This window comes from Oncorhynchus keta, unplaced genomic scaffold (assembly GCF_023373465.1).
Source record: "Oncorhynchus keta strain PuntledgeMale-10-30-2019 unplaced genomic scaffold, Oket_V2 Un_contig_972_pilon_pilon, whole genome shotgun sequence".
NCBI classification, from domain to species: domain Eukaryota; kingdom Metazoa; phylum Chordata; class Actinopteri; order Salmoniformes; family Salmonidae; genus Oncorhynchus; species Oncorhynchus keta.
Genome location: NW_026290654.1, coordinates 106,355 through 119,134, shown reverse-complemented (window position 1 = coordinate 119,134; position 12,780 = coordinate 106,355). Strand labels below are relative to the sequence as shown.

Genomic DNA, 12,780 nt, shown 5'->3' with positions numbered 1-12,780 from the left:
AGTCTAATGGTTTGGGGGTAGAAGCTGTTCAGCAGTCTAATGGTTTGGGGGTAGAAGCTGTTCAGCAGTCTAATGGTTTGGGGTAGAAGCTGTTCAGCAGTCTGTTCAATGGTTTGGGGGTAGAAGCTGTTCAGCAGTCTAATGGTTTGGGGGTAGAAGCTGTTCAGCAGTCTAATGGTTTGGGGGTAGAAGCTGTTCAGCAGTCTAATGGTTTGGGGGTAGAAGCTGTTCAGCAGTCTAATGGTTTGGGGGTAGAAGCTGTTCAGCAGTCTAATGGTTTGGGGGTAGAAGCTGTTCAGCAGTCTAATGGTTTGGGGGTAGAAGCTGTTCAGCAGACTAATGGTTTGGGGGTAGAAGCTGTTCAGCAGACTAATGGTTTGGGGGTAGAAGCTGTTCAGCAGACTAATGGTTTGGGGGTAGAAGCTGTTCAGCAGACTAATGGTTTGGGGGTAGAAGCTGTTCAGCAGACTAATGGTTTGGGGGTAGAAGCTGTTCAGCAGACTAATGGTTTGGGGGTAGAAGCTGTTCAGCAGACTAATGGTTTGGGGGTAGAAGTTTGGGGGTGTTCAGCAGACTAATGGTTTGGGGGTAGAAGCTGTTCAGCAGTCTAATGGTTTGGGGGTAGTAGCTGTTCAGCAGACTAATGGTTTGGGGGTAGAAGCTGTTCAGCAGACTAATGGTTTGGGGGTAGAAGCTGTTCAGCAGACTAATGGTTTGGGGGTAGAAGCTGTTCAGCAGTCTAATGGTTTGGGGGTAGAAGCTGTTCAGCAGTCTAATGGTTTGGGGGTAGAAGCTGTTCAGCAGTCTAATGGTTTGGGGGTAGAAGCTGTTCAGCAGTCTAATGGTTTGGGGGTAGAACCTGTTCAGCAGTCTTATGGTTTGGGGGTAGAAGCTGTTCAGCAGTCTAATGGTTTGGGGGTAGAAGCTGTTCAGCAGTCTAATGGTTTGGGGGTAGAAGCTGTTCAGCAGTCTAATGGTTTGGGGGTAGAAGCTGTTCAGCAGACTAATGGTTTGGGGGTAGAAGCTGTTCAGCAGTCTAATGGTTTGGGGGTAGAAGCTGTTCAGCAGTCTAATGGTTTGGGGGTAGAAGCTGTTCAGCAGTCTAATGGTTTGGGGGTAGAAGCTGTTCAGCAGTCTAATGGTTTGGGGGTAGAAGCTGTTCAGCAGTCTAATGGTTTGGGGGTAGAAGCTGTTCAGCAGTCTAATGGTTTGGGGGTAGAAGCTGTTCAGCAGTCTAATGGTTTGGGGGTAGAAGTCTGTTCAGCAGTCTAATGGTTTGGGGGAAGCTGTAGAAGTCTGTTCAGCAGTCTAATGGTTTGGGGGTAGAAGCTGTTCAGCAGTCTAATGGTTTGGGGGTAGAAGCTGTTCAGCAGTCTAATGGTTTGGGGGTAGAAGCTGTTCAGCAGACTAATGGTTTGGGGGTAGAAGCTGTTCAGCAGACTAATGGTTTGGGGGTAGAAGCTGTTCAGCAGACTAATGGTTTGGGGGTAGAAGCTGTTCAGCAGACTAATGGTTTGGGGGTAGAAGCTGTTCAGCAGACTAATGGTTTGGGGGTAGAAGCTGTTCAGCAGACTAATGGTTTGGGGTAGAAGCTGTTCAGCAGTCTAATGGTTTGGGGGTAGAAGCTGTTCAGCAGTCTAATGGTTTGGGGGTAGAAGCTGTTCAGCAGACTAATGGTTTGGGGGTAGAAGCTGTTCAGCAGACTAATGGTTTGGGGGTAGAAGCTGTTCAGCAGTCTAATGGTTTGGGGGTAGAAGCTGTTCAGCAGTCTAATGGTTTGGGGGTAGAAGCTGTTCAGCAGTCTAATGGTTTGGGGGTAGAAGCTGTTCAGCAGTCTAATGGTTTGGGGGTAGAACCTGTTCAGCAGTCTAATGGTTTGGGGGTAGAAGCTGTTCAGCAGTCGAATGGTTTGGGGGTAGAAGCTGTTCAGCAGTCTAATGGTTTGGGGTAGAAGCTGTTCAGCAGTCTAATGGTTTGGGGGTAGAACCTGTTCAGCAGTCTAATGGTTTGGGGGTAGAAGCTGTTCAGCAGTCTAATGGTTTGGGGGTAGAAGCTGTTCAGCAGTCTAATGGTTTGGGGGTAGAACCTGTTCAGCAGTCTAATGGTTTGGGGTAGAAGCTGTTCAGCAGTCTAATGGTTTGGGGGTAGAAGCTGTTCAGCAGTCTAATGGTTTGGGGGTAGAAGCTGTTCAGCAGTCTAATGGTTTGGGGGTAGAAGCTGTTCAGCAGTCTAATGGTTTGGGGGTAGAAGCTGTTCAGCAGTCTAATGGTTTGGGGGTAGAAGCTGTTCAGCAGTCTAATGGTTTGGGGGTAGAAGCTGTTCAGCAGTCTAATGGTTTGGGGGTAGAAGCTGTTCAGCAGTCTTATGGTTTGGGGGTAGAAGCTGTTCAGCAGTCTAATGGTTTGGGGGTAGAAGCTGTTCAGCAGTCTAATGGTTTGGGGGTAGAAGCTGTTCAGCAGTCTAATGGTTTGGGGGTAGAAGCTGTTCAGCAGACTAATGGTTTGGGGGTAGAAGCTGTTCAGCAGTCTAATGGTTTGGGGGTAGAACCTGTTCAGCAGTCGAATGGTTTGGGGGTAGAAGCTGTTCAGCAGTCTAATGGTTTGGGGGTAGAAGTTGTTCAGCAGTCTAATGGTTTGGGGGTAGAAGCTGTTCAGCAGTCTAATGGTTTGGGGGTAGAAGCTGTTCAGCAGTCTAATGGTTTGGGGGTAGAAGCTGTTCAGCAGTCTAATGGTTTGGGGGTAGAAGCTGTTCAGCAGTCTAATGGTTTGGGGGTAGAAGCTGTTCAGCAGTCTAATGGTTTGGGGGTAGAAGCTGTTCAGCAGTCTAATGGTTTGGGGGTAGAAGCTGTTCAGCAGTCTAATGGTTTGGGGTAGAATCTGTTCAGCAGTCTAATGGTTTGGGGGTAGAAGCTGTTCAGCAGTCTAATGGTTTGGGGGTAGAAGCTGTTCAGCAGTCTAATGCTTTGGGGGTAGAACCTGTTCAGCAGTCTAATGGTTTGGGGGTAGAACCTGTTCAGCAGTGTAATGGTTTGGGGGTAGAAGCTGTTCAGCAGTCTAATGATTTGGGGGTAGAAGCTGTTCAGCAGTCTAATGGTTTGGGGTAGAAGCTGTTCAGCAGTCTAATGGTAGAAGCTGTTTGGTTTGGGGTAGAAGCTGTTCAGCAGTCTAATGGTTTGGGGGTAGAAGCTGTTCAGCAGTCTAATGGTTTGGGGGAAGCTAGAACCTGTTCAGCAGTCTAATGGTTTGGGGGAAGATGTTCAGAAATGCTGTTCAGCAGTCTAATGGTTTGGGGGTAGAACCTGTTCAGCAGTCTAATGGTTTGGGGGTAGAAGCTGTTCAGCAGTCGAATGGTTTGGGGGTAGAAGCTGTTCAGCAGTCTAATGGTTTGGGGGTAGAAGCTGTTCAGCAGTCTAATGGTTTGGGGGTAGAAGCTGTTCAGCAGTCTAATGGTTTGGGGGTAGAAGCTGTTCAGCAGTCTAATGGTTTGGGGGTAGAAGATGTTCAGCAGTCTAATGGAGAAGATGTTCAGGTACCTTTTAGTCCCAGACTTGGTGCTCCGGTACCGTTTTCCGTGTAGTAGCAGAGAGAACAGTCTATGACTTGGGTGGCTATAGTCTTGACAATTTTTTAGGGCCTTCCTCTGACACCGCCTGGTATAGAGTTCCTGGATGGCACGAAGCTTGGCCCCAGTGATGTACTGGGCCTTACGCACTACCCTCTGTAGTGCCTTGCGGTCGGAGGCCTAGCAGTTGCCATACCAGGCGGTGATGCAACCAGTCAAGATGCTCTCGATGGTGCAGCTGTAGATCCTTTTGAGGATCTGAGGACCCATGCCAAATCTTTTCAGTCTCCTGAGGGGGAATAGGTTTTGTCGTGCCCTCTTCACGACTGTCTTGGTGTGTTTGGACCATTTTAGTTTGTTGGTGATTTGGACACCAAGGAACTTGAAACTCTCAACCTGCTCCACTACAGCCACGTTGATGTGAATAGGGGCGCGCTCAGCCCGCCTTTTCCTGTAGTACACGATCAGCTCCTTCGTCTTGCTCACGTTGAGGGAGATGTTGTTGTCCTGGCACCACACTGCCAAGTCCCCGACCTCCTCCTTATAGGCTGTGTCATCGTTGTCGGTGATCAGGCCTACCACCGTTGTGTCGTCTGCAAACTTAATGATGGTGTTGGAGTCGTGCATGGCCACGCAGTCGTCGGTGAACAGGGAGTACAGGAGGGGACTGAGCACGCACCCTTGAGGCCCCAGTGTTGAGGATCAGCATGGCAAATGTGTTGTTAACTACCCTTACCACCTGGGGGAGGCCCGTCAGAAAGTCCAGGATCCAGTTGCAGAGGGAGGTGTTCAGTCCCAGGGTCCTTAGCTTAGAGATGAGCTTTGAGGACACTATGGTGTTGAACTCTGAGCTTGTAGTCAATGAACAGCATTCTCACGTAGGTGTTCCTTTTGTCCAGGTGGGAAAGGGCAGTGTAGAGTGCAATAGAGATTGCATCATCTGTGGATCGGTTGGGGCGGTATGCAAATTGGAGTGGGTCTAGGGTTTCTGGGATGATAGAGTTGATATGAGCCATGACCTTCCTTTCAAAGCACTTCATGTCTACAGACGTGAGTGTTACGGGTCGGTAGTAATTTAAACATGTTACCATGGCGTTCTCGGGCACAGGGCCTATGGTGGTCTGCTTGAAACATGTTGGTATTACAGAATGGGTCAGGGAGACACATCCAGTGTCAACATCATCCCATCCCTTACTCTCCTCCCATTGGCTTACCAGATCTAGGAAGTAGTGGTCTGACAACCTATAGGGTTCGTAGAGGTCGTTTCCCAGGATGCAGTTGTTGTGTAAGTGGGATGAGTCAGCGAGGGGGGAGGAGTCCAGTGGCTGCAGACAGGGCTCCAGTCTCTCGGAGGAGGAGTTAGATGAGCTGTCTGTGGCATTCTGATTGGACAAAAGACAAAACCACAGAAGAGTCAGTAAAGCTCTGATTGGACAAGCAGTTGTCGTTCACTGGCCATCAGTCACCCCAAAATGTCTCTCTCTGATTCTGTTTCTCTATGGCCTCTCTTTACACAGATCTACCTCTGCAAATCCAGGACCGGCTTCAGTGTATTGCTCACTGTCTCTGCTCCCCCTCTGTCTCTGCCCCCCTGTCTCTGCTCCCCCTCTCTCTGCACCCCCTCTCTCTGCTCCCCCTCTCTCTGCCCCCCCCTCTGCTCCCCCTCTGCTCCCCCCTGTCTCTGCTTGTCTCTGCTCCCCCTCCCTCTGCTCCCCCCCTGTCTCTGCTCCCCCTCTCTGTCTCTGCTTGTCTCTGCTCCCCTCCTCCCTCTCTGCTCCCCCCCCTCCCTCTGCCCCCCCCACCCTCTCTGCCCCCCTTGCTTCCCCCCCACCCTCTCTGCTCCCCCCCCCCCCCACTCTACCCTCTCTGCTTCCCCCCACCCTCTCTGCTCCACCTCCCACCCTCTCTGCTCCCCCCCCCTCGCTGCCCCCCTTGCTTCCCCCACCCTCTCTGCCCCCCTTGCTTCCCCCACCCTCTCTGCTCCCCCATGCCCCCCCTCTCTGCTCCCCCATGCTCCCCCCCACCCTCTCTGCTCCCCCCACTCTACCCTCTCTGCTTCCCTCCCCTCGACCCTCTCTGCTTCCCTCCCCTCGACCCTCTCTGCTTCCCTCCCCTCTACCCTCTCTGCTTCCCTCCCCTCTACCCTCTCTGCTCCCTCCCCTCTACCCTCTCTGCTCCCCTCCCCTCTACCCTCTCTGCTCCCCTCCCCTCGACCCTCTCTGCTCCCCTCGACCCTCTCTGCTCCCCTCCCCTCAACCCTCTCTGCTTCCCTCCCCTCTACCCTCTCTGCTTCCCCTCCCCTCACCCTCTCTGCTTCCCTCCCCTCTACCCTCTCTGCTTCCCTCCCCTCTACCCTCCTCTACCCTCTCCTCTACCCTCTCTGCTTCCCTCCCCTCTACCCTCTCTGCTCCCGCCCCCCCTACCCCCTCTCTGCTCCCGCCCCCCCTACCCTCTCTCTCTCCAGGTCTACTTCCAGCCTGTGTGAGTAGCATTATCCTGGCCCCTTTCCTCCTCAGGCTTTGGTCCAAGTCAAACCTTGGCCAGACACAAAACACACCAGGCCGCCGGCTAGCCGACCAGCAGCCAGCTGACTCTACACATTGTGGGTGTCTGTGTGACTCCACATTGCTGAGCGCCCAGACAGATATTTTGGACAGGCAGGCAGGTGGACAGCCTCTGGGGGCATTGCAGGCAGCAGAGTACTGACTGACAGGCTGAACATGATTTTTGCCTCTGCGTTCCAAATGGTGAACTATATAGTGCAATACTTTAGACCAGGGCCCTATTCCCTATATAGTGCAATACTTTAGACCAGAGCCCTATTCCCTATATAGTGCACTACTTTAGACCAGAGCCCTATTCCCTATATAGTGCACTACTTTAGACCAGAGCCCTATTCCCTATATAGTGCACTACTTTAGACCAGAGCCCTATTCCCTAATAGTGCACTAAATGTACTTTAGACCAGAGCCCTATATAGTGCACTACTTTAGACCAGAGCCCTATTCCCTATATAGTGCAATACTTTAGACCAGAGCCCTATTCCCTATTATAGTGCACTACTTTAGACCAGGGCCCTATTCCCTATTATAGTGCACTACTTTAGACCAGAGCCCTATTCCCTATTATAGTGCACTACTTTAGACCAGGGCCCTATTCCCTATTATAGTGCACTACTTTCGACCAGAGCCCTATTCCCTATATAGTGCACTACTTTTAACCAGGAAATAGGGTGTTATTTAGGACGCAAAGGCCTCTGACCCGTCTGTCTGTCTGTCTGTCTGTCTGTCTGTCTGTCGCTGCCCACACCGGCAGGCCAGGGGGAAGTGTGTAGAGCCACTTTACTTTACCCCCCCCACACCGGTTTGCTTTATGGGGGTCCGTGTTGGACTAAACTTAACTTCTCCCTCCCTCCTTCCCTCCATGGCCAGTGTTGAGATCTACCCACAGAGTGGACTGTAATGTTGATTGGTTGTTACAAAGCCCTTCAGAATGGCTGGCCCAAAAATAACAACAACCCCAACCCAAACCCCCTGTACCACCCCCTCCTCCCCTCTCTCTCTCTCTCTCTGGAGCTGCAAGTGGGTGGATCTTGGGGTACTCCTGTCTGTCAATCGGTTCTGGCTACCCCTGGGTCATATTCATTAGTGCACATAGTAGGAAAACATTTTTGCAACAGAAAACAAAAAACGAGTGTTTCTTATTGGCCAAGTTGAGGTAGTCCCTCCCTGTTTCTGTGTTTTCTTCCATTTGGGGTCTAGTGAATACAACCCTGCTCTCATTACTGCTGATCATTCACTACACAGACCACTTCTCCTCTGTTTCTACTGCAGCCCACCACACACAGGGGAGACAGAGAGACACAGAGAGAGAGAGAGGATGTTGTGGAGAGAAGAGGGGGAAGGTGAAAGAGGAAGACAGCAGCTAAATGTCTCAAAACTAGAAGAATGGCAGCAAAATACACCTCTCTCTCTCTGTCTCACTCTCCTTCTCAATTTCTCTGTCTCTCTCTGTCTCACACCCCTTCTCAATTTCTCTGTCTCTCTCTGTCTCACTCTCTCTGTGTCTCACTCTCCTTCTCAATTTCTCTGTCTCACTCTCCTTCTCAATTTCTCCTTCTCAATTTCTCTGTCTCTCTCTGTGTCTCACTCTCCTTCTCAATTTCTCTGTCTCTCTCTGTGTCTCACTCTCATTCTCAATTTCTCTGTCTCTCTGTGTCTCACTCTCCTTCTCAATTTCTCTGTCTCTCTCTGTGTCTCACTCTCCTTCTCAATTTCTCTGTCTCTCTGTCCTCTCTCTCTCAACAAAAATAGTGTCCGCTCAGCGAGAGGAGGGGGAGTTGGGTTAAGTATAGGCTAGCCCATGAGGAATAATTGAGGAAGAATGTGCTTCCTAGCCCTGTCCCCTCCCCCTTCTCTTGTGTGTGTGTACACAGGGTAGTAAATCAGTATATCCTGTCTGACACGTCACCACCCACCTCGCAACACACCGGGCCACTGCTGATAACTTTAGGAGAGGTGCCTAAAGAGGACAGGAGCCTCAGCCTGTGCAGAGGTATGTGTGTAAACTCAGACCATTCATCTAGCTCTAACAGACAGTTGAAGTCAAGATGAGCCACTTCCTCTACCCCCTCCCCATCTCTCTCTCTGACTGCTGGTAAATCACAGTGTCACAAAGCTTAGATGCAGCTGCCAACGTTAGTTTGATTGTGGTGAGTGGTGGGGGGAGGTGGTGGTAACAGGAAGTGACCTTTAGACCCTGCCTGCTGCTCCCAGTGTCACGCTACAGGAGGATGGTGTAGGTAACACAGACACACACACACACCACAGACCCGTAACAGAGGGTGTAGTGGGGGGTAGACAGGTAACATGGGGGCTTTAATGAGTGACTATGATAGAGCAGGGCTTTGGGCTGGGCTTATGTAAAGTCGCTCTGGATAAGAGCGTCTGCTAAATGACTTAAATGTAAATGTAATGTAATGATGGTCATCACCATAACCAGTCTGACAGTTAAACATCTAAATGAGACAGGTCGTGTTTACGGTGAACACATCATCTCTGACAGTTAAACATCTAAATGAGACAGGTCGTACTTACGGTGAACACATCATCTCTGACAGTTAAACATCTCAATGAGACAGGTCGTACTTACGGTGAACACATCATCTCTGACAGTTAAACATCTAAATGAGACAGGTCGTACTTACGGTGAACACATCATCTCTGACAGTTAAACATCTAAATGAGACAGGTCGTACTTACGGTGAACACATCATCTCTGACAGTTAAACATCTAAATGAGACAGGTCGTACTTACGGTGAACACATCATCGTCGCCCAGTTCTGCCTCATTCTGGAGTGTTGAGGAGGACGTCGTGGAGCCTACGGGGAGCAAAGAGTGGCAAAATTAACTAACTAACTGTGCACTATTTTCAGGTCTAGACTTTTCAATCGCATTGTTACACCTTAATTCATAATAATCATTTGACGGATGCTAATATTTGTCATATTTCACACGTACAAATGTATATTAGGGGCGGCAGGTAGCCTAGTGGTTAGAGAGTTGGACCAGTAACTGAAAGGTTGTTAGATACGAATCTGTTGTTCTGCCCCTGAACAAGGCAGTTAACCCACTGTTCCTAGGCCGTCATTTTAAATAATAATTAGTTCTTAACTGACTTGCCCAGTTAAATAAAAGGACAAATAAAAAATCTGAATATACATGTGTGAATTGGAGATGTGTCATTTGCATGTTCCAACTCCCCCTGAGATCTCCTCAGAGGTTGGAGTCAAGACCAGAGTCAGCATTGCCCAGTACCTCTGGAGCAATTATGGTGGAGTGACTTGCTCAAGAGCACAACGGCAGACTTTACCATCGTAGCACCAAGCATGCTACTCCTTTAACAAGGCCCGTGTCAGACCATTCCAGAGTTTCCCCCACCTTCTGCCATGTCCTCCATGGCTTTCCGTACGCCCCTGTCGAAGGCCCGAGCATCAGCAGGCCTCTGGAACGTCAGGCCACACCTCCTGTCTTCCACCATCCAATGGTGGAAGGTGGGCGTGGCTTTGGTGTACACAAGGTTCTTCCTCAGAGCACACTCCAGGATCACCTGAGTAATCACACAACAGACATGTCATTCAACCTGTCAATCAATCATCATGATAATTATTTTGCAGTGTTGTATTGGAGACCAACTTTAGTTGGGTCGAGACCAGAACATTGAGTCCAATTTAACACTATCTCGTACTGTACTAGTTGTCATAGTGACAGCATGTTGACTACAGAAGAATAGACTTTATTGTACTGTACTAGTTGTCATAGTGACAGCATGTTGACTACAGAAGACTTTGTAATAAAACCTATTTTGGACATTTGTAACCCCTTATTGTTATAATGGTGTGTGTGTGTGTGTGTGTGTGTGTGTGTGTGTGTGTGTGTGTGTGTGTGTGTGTGTGTGTGTGTGTGTGTGTGTGTGTGTGTGTGTGTGTGTGTGTGTGTGTGTGTGTGTGTGTGTGTGTGTGTGTGTGTGTGTGTGTGTGTGTGTGTGTGTGTGTGTGTGTATATTTGGTGTGTGTTTGTGTGTCTGATGCTCACATGAGTTTGTCCCTCACCTGTTTGTCCCTCACCTGTTTGTCCCGTAGCCGTTCTCCATGGATGAGGAAGTGGGAGCGACCCAGGGGGGCGAGTCCCAGCCCCAGCTCGGGGGGCAGGACCCTGCAGACTCCCACTCTACTCAGAGCCCCCCCGTCCTGGACCAACCAGCCTCCACTGGAATCATCCCTCACCATCACCACGGCTTTTACACACACAATGTAGCTGTCGCTGGAGAGGGAGAGAGAGGGACCATCAACACCATTATGAGTCAGAATGATTCATCATCACATTTCCTTCAGGTTAACCATGTTATGCTCCTGGATTCTCACTGTGGTGATGATAGACTGAGGGAGGGTGTGTTTCACATTGCAGCCGACTCTTAAGGTCAGTTGAGCCTGAGGGTTGTACATCACCTTCCATCATATACAACTAATCAATAGTACTGTGGTTATAAATCACCTTCCATCATATACAACTAATCAATAGTACTGTGGTTATAAATCACTTTCCATCATATACAACTAATCAATAGTACTAGGGTTCTAAATACAACTAATCAATAGTACTGTGGTTATAAATCACCTTCCATCATATACAACTAATCAATAGTACTGTGGTTATAAATCACCTTCCATCATATACAACTAATCAATAGTACTAGGGTTCTAAATACAACTAATCAATAGTACTGTGGTTATAAATCACTTTCCATCATATACAACTAATCAATAGTACTGTGGTTATAAATCACTTTCCATCATATACAACTAATCAATAGTACTGTGATTATAAATCACTTTCCATCATATACAACTAATCAATAGTACTAGGGTTCTAAATACAACTAATCAATAGTACTGTGGTTATAAATCACCTTCCATCATATACAACTAATCAATAGTACTGTGGTTATAAATCACCTTCCATCATATACAACTAATCAATAGTACTAGGGTTCTAAATACAACTAATCAATAGTACTGTGGTTATAAATCACCTTCCATCATATACAACTAATCAATAGTACTGTGGTTATAAATCACCTTCCATCATATACAACTAATCAATAGTACTGTGGTTATAAATCACCTTCCATCATATACAACTAATCAATAGTACTAGGGTTCTAAATACAACTAATCAATAGTACTGTGGTTATAAATCACCTCCCATCATATACTACTAATCAATAGTACTAGGGTTCTAAATACAACTAATCAATAGTACTGTGGTTATAAATCACCTTCCATCATATACAACTAATCAATAGTACTAGGGTTATAAATACAACTAATCAATAGTACTAGGGTTATAAATCACCTTCCATCATATACAACTAATCAATAGTACTGTGGTTATAAATCACCTTCCATCATATACAACTAATCAATAGTACTGTGGTTATAAATCACCTCCCATCATATACAACTAATCAATAGTACTGTGGTTATAAATCACCTTCCATCATATACAACTAATCAATAGTACTAGGGTTCTAAATACAACTAATCAATAGTACTGTGGTTATAAATCACCTTCCATCATATACAACTAATCAATAGTACTAGGGTTCTAAATACAACTAATCAATAGTACTGTGGTTATAAATCACCTTCCATCATATACAACTAATCAATAGTACTGTGGTTATAAATCACCTTCCATCATATACAACTAATCAATAGTACTAGGGTTCTAAATACAACTAATCAATAGTACTGTGGTTATAAATCACCTTCCATCATAAACAACTAATCAATAGTACTGTGGTTATAAATCACCTTCCATCATATACAACTAATCAATAGTACTAGGGTTCTAAATACAACTAATCAATAGTAATGTGGTTATAAATCACCTCCCATCATATACAACTAATCAATAGTACTGTGGTTATAAATCACCTTCCATCATATACAACTAATCAATAGTACTGTGGTTATAAATCACCTTCCATCATATACAACTAATCAATAGTACTAGGGTTCTAAATACAACTAATCAATAGTACTGTGGTTATAAATCACCTTCCATCATATACAACTAATCAATAGTACTAGGGTTATAAATCACCTTCCATCATATACAACTAATCAATAGTACTAGGGTTCTAAATACAACTAATCAATAGTACTGTGGTTATAAATCACCTTCCATCATATACAACTAATCAATAGTACTAGGGTTCTAAATACAACTAATCAATAGTACTGTGGTTATAAATCACCTTCCATCATATACAACTAATCAATAGTACTAGGGTTCTAAATACAACTAATCAATAGTACTGTGGTTATAAATCACCTTCCATCATATACAACTAATCAATAGTACTGTGGTTATAAATCACCTTCCATCATATACAACTAATCAATAGTACTAGGGTTCTAAATACAACTAATCAATAGTACTGTGGTTATAAATCACCTTCCATCATATACAACTAATCAATAGTACTGTGGTTATAAATCACCTTCCATCATATACAACTAATCAATAGTACTGTGGTTATAAATCACCTTCCATCATATACAACTAATCAATAGTACTAGGGTTCTAAATACAACTAATCAATAGTAATGTGGTTATAAATCACCGCCCATCATATACAACTAATCAATAGTA

At 46.5% G+C, this 12,780-nt stretch overlaps 1 protein-coding gene across 2 annotated transcripts in view; it reads right to left on the bottom strand.

The window, feature by feature from the left end:
* LOC118382925 (sprouty-related, EVH1 domain-containing protein 2-like) overlaps window positions 1–12,780 on the bottom strand; it is a 37,408-nt gene that overhangs the window by 8,153 nt on the left and 16,475 nt on the right. The window contains exons 2-5 of one of the 2 annotated variants that reach the window (XM_052513111.1): window positions 10,173–10,383; window positions 9,502–9,670; window positions 8,878–8,942; window positions 4,776–4,943 (exon numbers count right to left, since the gene is read on the bottom strand). In XM_052513111.1, coding sequence (XP_052369071.1) covers window positions 4,776–4,943; window positions 8,878–8,942; window positions 9,502–9,670; window positions 10,173–10,383 — 613 coding nt within the window. The remainder of the gene's footprint in view (window positions 1–4,775; window positions 4,944–8,877; window positions 8,943–9,501; window positions 9,671–10,172; window positions 10,384–12,780) is intronic. The other variant, XM_052513112.1, reaches the window with a different exon arrangement.